The sequence below is a fragment of the Bombyx mori genome, chromosome 2 (assembly GCF_030269925.1).
Source record: "Bombyx mori chromosome 2, ASM3026992v2".
Lineage (NCBI taxonomy): Eukaryota > Metazoa > Arthropoda > Insecta > Lepidoptera > Bombycidae > Bombyx > Bombyx mori.
The window spans coordinates 3,979,073-3,992,128 of NC_085108.1; the positions used below are offsets into that span (position 1 = coordinate 3,979,073).

The following is a 13,056-nucleotide window of genomic DNA, read 5'->3' on the forward strand; positions in this document are numbered from 1 at the left end:
TCGGTTTGGTGGATACTGAAGAGTAATCAAATCTTTTCTATTAAAACAGTTCAAAGGCTCACTCTCTCTTTCCCACAAACTTCTCATTCCGAGAACAGAAAACTAAAATAAGGTTATTAAACGAAATTTGTAAATATGTGAGCTTCTTTCCCTTTTTTAATAAGAAATTAACACGAAATTAATTGGGTTAAACTTTATTAATGTTTAACATTATTTTACTGTAGGAAAGAAAGCTTTGGCACTTCTTATCAAAAGCACTTAATGTCTGTAAAATACGCGAATCTAGGTATTCATTATAAGCTCATTGTATTCAAGTTTGAAAGCATTTTATCATCATTTCATTACGTATATCACCAGTAAACATTGGCACTATATATTTATCAAGTACTAAAAAATGTGAATCCTTTGTGTTGGATTCTTCTTATGTTATGCACGAAAAACTAGCCACTGTAATGTATATATATAGACAAGTTCACAAGAGGAACAGTAATCAAACTGGGTGTAAGAGAACCACTGCCGGACGCGATACAAATTCGTGACACGATAATATTGGCTTTCTTCCTTCCTTCTTGCGTCGATAATCCTCAGTGCTGAGGGTCGTGGCCTCTAATAACTTTCTCCTGCATCATCTTGCGCCATTCCTGTCTGTCCTCGGCTGTGTGGATAGCAACGTGGACTGATTGGCTTAAGAATAAAAAAAATCTACTTACCTCAATTATGACGAAGTCACCACACCGGCTGTCATATCATTAAAACTATACTTAATATTGACGTTTATTATCAACGATACGATATTCCTGTCCTAAGCCTTGTTTCAGGAATATTTAATTGGAAACATTAATTGTAAACGGGCGTTTTTTAAAACGACTAGTCCTACGTTATTGCTGCGACATTGACACACAACCTGACGTATATAGCATGAATGTTTTCGCACTTTCTTCGCTTGCACGTTGCGTTATGATTCTAGTTATTAAATATCTTGTTTATTTTTTTAAATGTGCTGCTTACATTTCAACATTGATACTTATTTATTTTGAATTTAAAATACAACCAGTATACACAGTATTGTCAATTGAATTTAAATTTTGCTAAATTATAATGTTTTAATAGCAATTGAAATATGCCTTTTTTCTATTTTTGGATATTTAAAAAAGTTTTTTTTTTTGTAATTCTATTCGGAAACAAATGTTTTATGACGTTATTCTAGAGATCTTATTTTTCCTTTTTATTATTTTGTTTCATGTATCGGGTGTTTTATATTATGATTTGCTGTAACGCTTTCGATGTTGTCCGCTTGTAACGAAGGCTAAAAAGAGGAAACAGGAGGAGATAGAGAAGCAGAGGATGGAGGAGCAAGCTAAAAAACAACAGGTTCGTACTGTCGAAGACTGTACTGTAGAATGTTCTTTTTTTTTTCTTCCTACCTATGCTGATAGCCTTGAGAGGCTATTTCAGCTTTGCCCTAACGTTTGTAGGTGAGCTCACGGGGCTCAACCGGAGGGTTGCTAACACTGACCCTAGCAAGAGCAGTGCTTCGCAGAATCATTTCAGCGGCGAATCAAAACGATCCCTTGTAGTTTTGAATCTCTGTTCCAACATCACCGAGATTTCGATCTCATATTTATTAGAGTTTCGCGGCATTTACATTATGATGACTTTTGGCACAAAAACCCTTTAATGGTGATTGTAGACGGATACTCTGTTGAAAGTTTCGTTTTGATTTTCATTTATTTAAATATCTTAAATTATACCGATTTTGTTTGCAACAAATCCCAGGACAATGTGGGTAAATTGAAGACTATTTTTACATAATCCATTCTTTAAAATGCAGTTTCGCTCGCACAAACTCTTGCTGTAATTTTCGCGCTAGCTCCCTTCAAAATGAGTTATGACTTGGCACTGCCCTATTTCCAGATTTTACTTACGTGGCATGTCTTGAAGCTATCAAAGGAATTTGAGAGGGCTAACGCGTATTATTCGAAGATATCGAATTGGTATTTAAAATACGATAAACATTTAGTTTTATTTATACGAAATTTTCAAATTATCGAAGATCTTTTATTTTTTTTATTTTTCTTGACGACATCATTAATCCAGCCTAAGACATTCGAATTCACGTCAAAATACTTTGTTACAGGAAAGAGAGATAAAAAGGCAACAAGCACTACTACTAAAAGAACAGGTAAACGCATTGAAATTTACATTTGTCTGTGTGTTTGTGTTAAACGATATATATATTTATTTATTTATATATATCCGTGTGACTTAACTTTTGTTTTTGTTTTCAATGTTGCGCCTGCGTGGTGGTTGCAGCAAAAATATATAACAGAGGTAAATATTATGTGTTTTTAAATTCTAATTACAGTTACACAGTTTAACTAATTACAGTTGTGATCGTTTTAGTTTGGATAGACTGAACTGTAACCCGGTTGCGATGGTGGATTGGAGAGATAATGCATGCATCCTAGAATATTAAATAGAGTCTGACTTCCTTTTTATTTTGGATATTGGGTCCGGTGAATACGAATATGTATTTTGAATTGGTATATTTATTTATTGATTATTTGGTTTTTGATTTTTAGAAAGTTCCCTTTAATAATGGGATTTAACTTGGAAATCAGTTTGACAGTCTAATAACAATACGATAATGTTGTCCTAACCGGTATTAATCTCGGTGACTCTGTTTATTTCTTTACTAATAGATAGACATAATATATTATACTTAATATATACTGGGTGTTAGGAGACCGCTTCCGAAAATTAAGACAGACGATAGTACTAATGACACTTTTGATGTTGGGACGAAAAAAATCGATCCAGATTTTTCAAAAAAACATATTTTTACAACGCATTATTAGCATTATATACGCTCCGTCATGTTAGTACAACTAAATGAAAAGATAGTTCCATAAAAAAATACATTACTAAAAAAAAAACCAGCAATGAAACGCAAAATCAAAAACAGCTGATGCTCGGGTCAACGAACGTCTGGACGCGGCGTTTCTTTAACACGCACACCGACGCGGCACATTGCTCACTCTCCGACGCATCGTGCTGTCTCGCTACTCAATGCCTTGCTAGCCTATGCTCCGGAAATGTATATATTCCATGATGGTTTGCAGCGATTTATTGTTGTTGTTAGGAATTACTTAAGCTAATTATTAATACCTTAAAAATGTTTTGGTTTATACTGATAATATGTAAGTAGACTAAATAAATAAATAAATAAATAAACACGCACACCGGCGCTACGCTGATACCGCGTTATCCCCATAATTTACAACTTTGTAGGTACAAAACTTTCGTTTTTGGAAGCGGTCTCCTAACATCCAGTATAGATAAATATATTTATTATACTATTCTTTTTGATAGTCTAACGGTTACCTTACTTTTTGTGGTTAAACTAATACATATCTGCACAGGGAAGGTATTAGCAAAAAGCCGCGGACGAATCTAACTTCCAATCAATAATTTTTTGTCTGTATTTTCGTTGAGATTTTTTTTTCTAGGCGGGTGGCAATGTTCGCTTTGTGACGTCATGAATAGCCACTTAACTTGAGATTGTCTCCGAACACGTCTTTCTTTATCACTAAAACAATAAAAATAGTGATAAATTCAAATTTTATTGCAAAATGACCTTTTAACTGAATAGTCCTTTACAGAGCTTTTTCTTATCTTTAACGGTTAACTATAACAGTAGTCACTTCTGTTAGGAAAGAGAAAGGAGACGCCAACACACAACTTTCATCCGGCAGCTAGACGCCAGGAGGAGATGGGAGGAGAGGGAGAGAAAAAAGCACCAGAACCTGCTGGACAGGTTGCTGGTCAAAGAGAAGAAGCTGCAGCAGAGACGAAAAGAGATGGAACTGCTTTCGGAATTGAGGTTTGTGACGTAAATTCTTTTAAAAAACATTAATATAATTCGTCTTCTCGCATTAAAACTGTATAATCTCAAAACTTACTAATTTTACAGGAGAGTGTTTTAAAGGTTTAACATGTGATATTTTTAATATTAATCATCTTTGCAACATTTATATTTTATTTTTTACCAGTCACATTAAATGTGAGTCGACTATTATCAAAGCCGACAATCTGACTTTTGGACAATTATTGGTAAATCAGAAAAACGAATTATTGACTTTGTATTCCATTGGCAGTCACAAAACTCTTCGGAACGACATCTTAGATAAATAACAGGTTAACTATTAACCTTTATTTAATGCAGGTTTTGAACCGTATTCTTTGAAGGAGACGATTATATTCAAATCAATCTGTATTGACATAACAATAACATTTTTTTGTCCAAATGCACAGATTGCCACCTTTGATAATAGACGACTCATGTCTTTTAAAGTAAGATCAACTTATGTATTAATTTTGTTTGTGTCAAAACATAGGTAAACTAAAAAAAAAACTAAAACTAAACTACGCTCTTTTGACAGTATCTATGAGAAAAATACTGGTGGATACCAAATGATTCCGCATATTAAATCAATTTCGAATATTTTTGGAAATTGAAACACTTTTAATACGAAAAGACGATTATCATTGTCCCGATTAACTTCTATTGTGGAATTATTGTTACGATCATGGTTCAATTCTAAACATTTTCGGCAGGCGACCTCAAGAAGACTCGACTCTCTCAGACCAGAAGCCACTGCCGACCCTAAACAGAATCCCGGGTCTGAAGTTAGCGGGGCAGGCCATGGCAGACATACTGCAAGTTTACGAGTTCATACACAACTTTGGACAAACTTTAGGATTCGGTGAGTGATCAGTTTGATGAAGTCGAGATGAAGTCGTCGTGGCCTAAAGGATAGGACGTCCGGTGCATTCATGTGTAGCGATGTAACGGTGTTCGAATCCCGCAGGCGGGTAACAATTTTTCTAATGAAATACGTACTCAACAAATGTTCACGATTGACTTCCACGGTGAAGGAATAACATCGTGTAATAAAACTCAAACCCGCATAATTATAATTTGCGTAATTACTGGCGGTAGGACCTCTCGCGAGTCCGCGCGGGTAGGTACCACCGCCCTGCCTATTTCTACCGTGAAGCAGTAATGCGTTTCGGTTTGAAGGGTGGGGCAGCCGCTGTAACTATACTGAGACCTTAGAACTTACATCTCAAGGTGGATGGAGCATTTACGTTGCAGATGTCTATGGGATCCAGTAACCACTTAAAACCAACTGACCCATGTAATTTTTTAATCAGATCTGGACTGTATGCCGACTCTGAGCACGTTACAAGCGGCACTCCTCCCGAACTGTAACGCTGATGCTGAAGAGGAACTGATTCAAGTGTTAACGCAGCTTCTCATAACCGCTATCGGTAAATATGTGTATAATAATATATGACTGATTTTTTTTTCCTACCTAAGCTAATGGTCTAGAGAGACCATATCAGTCACCGGGCTAGTAGATGAGCTTACGTAGCTCAAACCTGACGACGTTGCTAACACGAACCCTAGCAAGAGCCGTGCTTCGCAGAATCCACCACCGGATCGGAAACGCGACCCACTGAGAAGATCCGGCGAGAAACTCAGTGGGCTGTGTCTGAGAGTTAATTTACTCGTCGAGCCCTTTGTCGCAAGCGACGGATTCGACGAGGACGATGACCGGGGGACTCAATGATATGAGGTGTAAGGAAATTTTAATGTCATCGTCTGTTCGAATCCCGCAGACAGGTACCAATTAAACCAATTTTTTAATGAAATACGTACTTAACATATTCACGAATGACTTCAATGAAGGAATGACATTGAAAAATAAAAAATACATAATTGTTATGCCAACCCTACCCTACAGCAACGAGAAGATTTGTACTCTATTGTTTCTCGGCAGAGGACCCGGGCATACCCCACCCGGGACGGCACACCACGCTGCTCGGTCACGCCATCCGGATGGGCGACATAACTCCTCACAACCTGAGCGAAGTGCTCCGGATATATTTGTATGCCAACGCTACCGGAGAGGTCAAGGCGTTGACAGGTGAGGAACTTCATGTATTTTTTTAATGTGCAATCAACATTATTGTCAGGTTCGAAAATAAATATAACTATATACCTACATGAATAATTAATTTCGTTTTTATTAACAGTTTCATCTTAAATCTCAATATTAGATTTGATTGCCATATTACCATATTAATATCATAAAATATGTGAAATTGTTTGTCTTTTTTCACATGAAAACGTCGGATTGACATGATTTTTTAAGGTAATAAGGTCTGGAGATTTACATAGGCTGTTTTTTATACTGCATTCTCACAGGAAACTATTCTATGATTACATGAGTGAAACCGCGGGTAGATATTAATTATTATCATAATAAAATTTAGAATTTTTGGCGGGAACGCGAGGTTTGAAGTTGTGTGATTTGTTTTATTTTGTCTACTTAGTGTTTCTTCGGGTTTAAATGTGTAATAATGTTGGTTTATTAACTTTTTAATATCTGTGAAAGTGCACAAATGTGGGAAAATGAAACAAAGCCGCTGGACGTAACTTCTCGGGATCCTCCAAAAAGTCCACTGAAAAAATCTTAGTAAATGAGTAAATAAACCATTTTACTGAGATTATATTTCATCCCATTTCATTTCATTTAATTTCATCCCAGTTGATTAATGTCTCAAATTAATCATCTTCATTTCATTTCACTCCATAATATCATTTTTCATAAAAATATGAATATCAATTAAAATAAGACATGACTTAAAGGTCTCAGTTACCAGGTCATAAAATGCCTTAAAAAATAATAATAAAATTTTAGAATTAGGTTTAGAATCTACTGAAGACTTATTGGTCCGACGTGGACTATTGAACTATCATTCATAGAATTGAATTTTAAGAATATTCTGATTAGTGATATTTATGTGACATCGAGGGGCACAATGGTTAAAACAATGAAGACTCCGATCTCATTTACGTCGTGACGTCAGTTCCGGTAATAGCTAATTACCATATGAGCCGTGAGCTTGTCTAGCCATCGTAATGTGAAAACGCTTACCAATACATGTTCGGATCATCGTTTTCGCGGATCGCTTGGTACCTATGGGTCTACAGAAGGACTTCGTTTCTTTCTGTATTTTGTACCGTATGTTCCATTGGAAATGCTCTGAGGAATTATTCGAGATGATCCCCTCATCTTCTTTTTTTTATCATCACACTAGGAGTGGGTAATATCGGTTTTGCCGCGTATCGAATCGTATCTATATATCGAGGATCAATATCGGATATTGAATCTATATATTTTCTGAATCTATATATTGATGGATGCTAGTAGATTTTCTCGATTCATGATATTTGAGATTTGAAACGATACGCTGATATAATATCGTAGTAGATATAGATTTAAGTCAACGTTATACGGTTGGTTTTCTGATATCAATTTATAATATGATCTTAAAGTAATAAAAAGAACATGAAAATAAAAATATCAAAAAAACTTTCCTTCATGCTTTTACCAGGCTTAGGACTGGCTACATTATTTTCAGTTTTTAGTATTTTGTGTCTTAATTTAAAATTACAAAATATACCAAAAGAGTGTAGATTTCAAAACTTTAATACAAACACAAGAAATAAACTCAATTATTTGGATTCAACTAAAAATAGAAAAATGTGTACTTTAAAAATCAAACACAAAAAACTTTTAAGTATTTATAAACACTTGTCCAAAAATTCTAGTTCAAGGTCAAAGCGCGTGAAATTAAATTCAACGATGCAAATAGGCTATACTGCATTCAAGTTAGGGTCGAAAGTTGAAACTTCTTTCCTTAATTGTATCCTGCTGATACGCTAAGAATAATCTACAGACATATGGACTTAAATATAAGGTTTACAATTGAATGGATAATGCCTGTTTCTGTTTCATTCATCACATGATATCTCTATCGTGCGCTCACTCACTCTGGCCGATTCGATACGAACCAAACGAATATTGCTGATATTAACGAATCGGTACGATATGCCGATGCGCATCACATCGAGCAATATCGTGTATCGGCTGATATCGAAATATAGATTTCGATTCACGAATCGGTACGATATGGCGATGCGCATCACATCGAGCAATATCGTGTATCGTCTGATATCGATATATAGATTTCGTGCGGGGCGATATCGGATTCAACGATATTGCTGCGATATATAGATATTGAATCTATATACGATTTATATCACCCACTCCTACATCACACCTCCCGCCATCGGAGCAGAGTTCATCCACAGTGTGCTTCCAAAGATCTTTTTTGCCACGTACCATCCGACTATGGAATGAGCTCCCCTCCACGGTGTTTCCCGAGCGCTATGACATGTCCTTCTTCAAACGAGGCTTGCGGAGAGTACTTCATGGTAGGCATCGACTTGGCTCTGCCCCTGGCATTGCCGACGGTGACCACTTAAGGCGATTCAAGAAATGTTAATACAAGTGTGATCATGACCAGGTCTGACGGCCGAGCGTGAGCGAGAGCGTCGCGTGGCGGACCACCACCAGACCGACGCAGAGATGGTGCACACCAGCGCCACCACGCGCAACGCCGCCTACTACGAGCATCTGCACAACAACGGGACCTACAAACTATCCGGTTCGTTCCATACCTTAATACGCCGAGTGAGCAGTCGTGAGCACTTATCTCGTTATCGATACGGGTCGCTAGTCGTAAAAAAACATCGATTTCTTGACTCTACTTTACTGGTAGTAGGACCTCTTGTGAGTCCGCGCAGGTTAGGTACCACCGCCCTGCCTATTTCTGCCGTGAAGCAATAATGCGTTTCGGTTTGAAGGGTGGGGCAGCCGTTGTAACTATACTGAGACCTTAGAACTTATATCTCAAGGTGGGTGACGCTTTTACATTGTAGATGTCTATGTGCTCCAGTAACCACTTAACACCAGGTGGGCTGTGAGCTCGTCCACCCATCTAGCAATAAAAATAAATAAATAAAAAACTCTATAAACGATAAACACAATCCATAGACACTACTTAAACATTGTTGTCAACTATAGCTATAAGATAGTACGATTTATGCAGGTTAACTTTAAGCAGGTACATTATAGCTGGGGCAGGTTTACTGGTAGTAGGACCTCTTGTGAGTCCGCACAGGTAGGTCCCACCCCACCTATTTCTGCCGTGAAGCAGTAATGCGTTTCGGGTTGAAGGGTGGGGCAGCTGTTGTAACTGTACTGAGGGCGCTAGTGAGCAGTCGTGAGCACTTACGAGCCTCGCTATCAATACGAGTCGCGTTCCGCTAGTTGTATGAAAAACATCGATTTCTTGACACTACTTGGGCGCCACTTGATAGACTCTGCTATTCAGTGTGCTTAGTGCGAGTTTTTTAACGTTCTCGATAGCGTAAACGTTAACTCAGATTTGTATGCAGTTGGAACAGCGCCCCTAGCGGCAAACGTAGGCAAACGTTCCAACGCCATACAGAATTGAGTTAACTTTTACGCTATCGAGAACTAACTAGTGTGCAACTTCATCAGCGCGAGGGTAAGGGTTTTTTTACTTGTAGTACTACGTCTTGTGAGCCCGCAAGGGTAGATACCACCACCCTGCCTATTTCAGCCGCGAAGCAGTAATGCCTTCCAATTTGAAGGGTGGGGCAGCCGTGGTAACTATACTGAGATCTTAGGACTCATATCTCAAGGTGAATGGTGGCTTACCTTGTACATGTCTATGGGCTCCGGTAACCACTTAACACCAACAGGTAACTCCACTTTTCTCAAAGTCCCTTGACGTTTTCTTAACGTTATAATGACGTCTGTCTACCAAACCGGAGGGTGAGGTTTCCTCGTGGTATAAACCGGTAGTCCTCACACCACACTCCATTGTGCAGAGGCCCTGCGAGACAAGCCCTTCGTTGCCCTCAACGCCACGGTGAAGGCGAAGATCCTTGCCTTCCTCTGCAACGAGCTGCTTCAGAACAAGGCCGTGCTGCGGCAGATCGACGGCTCCCTGGAACATCTCACGCAGCTGAAGAAGGAACGGTACCTCATGGATATGAAGATCAGGAAGTAAGTCCAGCTGTTCCCGGTAGGAGTTGACAGGAGTTACTGGTGGTAGGACCTCTCGTGAGTCCGCACGTGTAGGTATTACCCTCCTGCCTATTTCTGCCGTGAAGCAGTAATGCGTTTCGCTTTGAAGGCGGTAGGAAGGTCTTAACACCAGGTGGGCTGTGACCTTTTCTACCCAAAACAGCAATAAAAAAAATTATATAAATATGTTCTATAGAACACTAAAACGAGAGATGTTTAATGTCAGAGAATCGGACACAGAATCTAGTATATTGGGATATCCATATTAAATGGAATTGAATTTAAATGCTATCAATTAATATAATGGGAGCTTAGTGTTGTATATTCTTTGACTACCAACGATTCTTGCACATATTATATATCATATATCATTGTACTGGTGGTAGGACCTCTTGTGAGTCCACACGGGTAGGTACCCTGCCTAATTCCGCAGTGAAGTAGTAATGCGTTTCGGTTTGAAGGGCGGGGCAGCCGTTGTAACTATACTGAGACCCTCAGAACTTATATCTCAAGGTGGGGGCTCATTTACGTTATAGATGTCTATTGTTTCCAGTGACCACTTAACACCAGGTGGACTGTGATCTCGTCCGCCCAAGCAATAAATAAATAAAACTAACCGTGTATGTTTCAGAGTCCGCGTGCTGCACCAGCGGAAGCTGCGCGCCGAGCAGTCGGAGAAGCAGCAAGCTCTCGCGCTGGAGCGGATGCAGCGGCTCGTGGAGGAAAGCTCCGGCAACACGAGAGCTTCCCCGCACTCACACGACGAAGGTAGCCCGTCTGTACAGCAGGCTTACTGTCTAATATCTGCTTACTGTATACATATATTGCTCTTATGGCGGTAGCTATCACAGAACTATGGTAGAAGTAAGGAGAAACGTCTCATATGGGAGAAGCTTGAAAAAGTGTCCCACTTTCAGCACTAAATAACAGTTCAAAAAACCTCCAGAATGGCGCTCGCTACAGACGATGTCTTCCGGACAACCGTACTCGATATTCGATCGATAATAGCATTCACACTTTCATTCAGAATTAACATTCAGGCAATACAAAACGATATCATTCTTATGAAGCTAATAAATAGGTTATCTGTAGTACAAAAGACTGTGTGTGTCTGCGGTTTTATATGAATTACTCATCCCCATGGTTCGTCAGGAACATCGACCTACACGACGACCTTGACCTAGAGTCTATCAGTAAGTATCTACAGTCGGCATCAGTGCGCCACTTCGATAAAGCGGCACGACACGAGAATCCCCTCATCGTGGCCGCCGGACACTACATACCCGATCTTGCGGACCAAATGGTAAACAGTCGACGTCGCCCAAAACACGTCATTTCGGATCCTCCCGATCCACTAACGGTGCTTTTGAATTACTAAATTTGCTTGTCGAAAATTCAAGAACACATATTCATAAATGCTTAATTGTTACAGACCAACAGATGCACGAGAAACCAGAAACTCCGAAGAAGCAACCGAAGGAGCATGCGTTGACTCCCGAAGCCGACGACAAGACCGACTCGCCTTCACCTTACAAAGAACCCCAGCACGTTGAAGAAAGCGACAAGGAATTGTCGCCTTTAAAGGACTTGTCCAACGGTACAGAATTGCATAACAAATTCAGTTCGTTTTAGTATAAATATTACGGTTTATCGGAGTTAGCGTTGCGTTTGTCGAATCCGTCATAGTGTGTCCTTCATTGTTGGTGAACGCGGTCTAATTCATAGACAAAGCCTGCTGAATTTTTGGCCGGGTCTTTTCAGTGGGTCGCGATTCCGATCCGGTGGTAGATTCAGCGAAGCACTGCTCTTGCTATGGCCGGTGTTAGCAAATACTCTCAGGTTGAGCCCGTGAGCTCATCTACCCGTCTGGGTGTAACCGGATTGGCTCATTAAGCTACCAGTGAAAAGGTAGTATTGACATAATTTTTTTTTTTAGCTGATTGCCTTGAGAGGCTATTTCAGCGTAACCTTAACCAGTAGGTGAGCTCACGGGGCTCAAGCCTGACGACGTTGCTAACACGAACCCTAGCAAGAGCCGTGCTTCGCAGAATCTACCGCCGGATCGGAAACGCGACCCACTGAGAAGGAGGATCTTGCACCGATCGTCCAAATTGTTTGGAACTTGTATATATGCAAGCTTGTCTTGAAAATGTCGTAAGCGAGATTCAGGCATCTGTCAAAGATCTTGCGTTGTATGATGTCTACCCGCCACAGTTGTGTTAGGTTGGTACAAGTGTACTCTGGTCCGCAGGCGTGAAGAGCAAGGAGCTGCTGAACAACAACAAGGAGGAGTGCGGGGGCGGCGACGCGTCCAAGCTGGACAAGGACAGCGTGCTGGGCGACGACGTGCTCAGCGACCCGGAGAGCGACGGCGCGCAGCACGACGAGGTGGGGCTCCACCGCCGCACCCTGACTAACTGATTTTTTTTTTATGCTTAGATGGGTGGACGAGCTCACAGCTCACCTGGTCTTAAGTGGTTACTGGAGCCCATAGATATCTACGACGTAAATGCGTCACCCACCTTGAGATAAAAGTTCTAAGGTCGCAGTATAGTTACAACGACTGCCCCGCCCTTCAACCCGAAACGCATTACTGCTTCACGGCAGAAATAGACGGGGTGGTGGTACCCACCCGCGCGGACTCACAAGATGTCCTACCACCAGTAATAATATACATAAACGATTTTTGACAGGACGAAGACAAGAATTTATCAGCTGAAGAACTTTCGAGAAAGCTCGAGAAGCTTCTGAGGCAGTCGGAACAACAGCTGCAGCAGCTTCAGGCCGGCTCGCACGCACTCCGCGCCACTTGCTACGGACAGGACCGGTGGGGAGCGTTGCTACTGTCGGGCTGGACCACCAGACCGGAACAGACATAGACCTCGAACACTAAAATACTAAGTCGAAACCTTGACGGCTTCATACGCGAGACGTAACGCCATACCCTCAGACACAGCCCACTGAGTTTCTCGCCGGATCTTCTCAGTGGGTCGCGTTTCCGATCCGGTGGTAGATTCCGCGA

At 40.4% G+C, this 13,056-nt stretch overlaps 1 protein-coding gene across 13 annotated transcripts in view; it reads left to right on the top strand.

Annotated features, from left to right (window-relative positions):
* LOC101745407 (bromodomain adjacent to zinc finger domain protein 2B) overlaps nt 1–13,056 on the top strand; it is a 120,711-nt gene that overhangs the window by 84,946 nt on the left and 22,709 nt on the right. For 8 of the 13 annotated variants that reach the window (XM_062672575.1, XM_021352649.3, XM_021352651.3 and 5 more), the window contains 13 exons: nt 1,306–1,371; nt 2,138–2,182; nt 2,314–2,331; nt 3,714–3,883; nt 4,618–4,766; nt 5,218–5,334; nt 5,847–5,993; nt 8,443–8,583; nt 9,836–10,013; nt 10,666–10,802; nt 11,467–11,631; nt 12,286–12,422; nt 12,728–12,861. In XM_062672575.1, coding sequence (XP_062528559.1) covers nt 1,306–1,371; nt 2,138–2,182; nt 2,314–2,331; nt 3,714–3,883; nt 4,618–4,766; nt 5,218–5,334; nt 5,847–5,993; nt 8,443–8,583; nt 9,836–10,013; nt 10,666–10,802; nt 11,467–11,631; nt 12,286–12,422; nt 12,728–12,861 — 1,604 coding nt within the window. The remainder of the gene's footprint in view (nt 1–1,305; nt 1,372–2,137; nt 2,183–2,313; nt 2,332–3,713; nt 3,884–4,617; nt 4,767–5,217; nt 5,335–5,846; nt 5,994–8,442; nt 8,584–9,835; nt 10,014–10,665; nt 10,803–11,466; nt 11,632–12,285; nt 12,423–12,727; nt 12,862–13,056) is intronic. The other 5 variants (XM_021352652.3, XM_038017261.2, XM_062672596.1 and 2 more) reach the window with 4 other exon arrangements.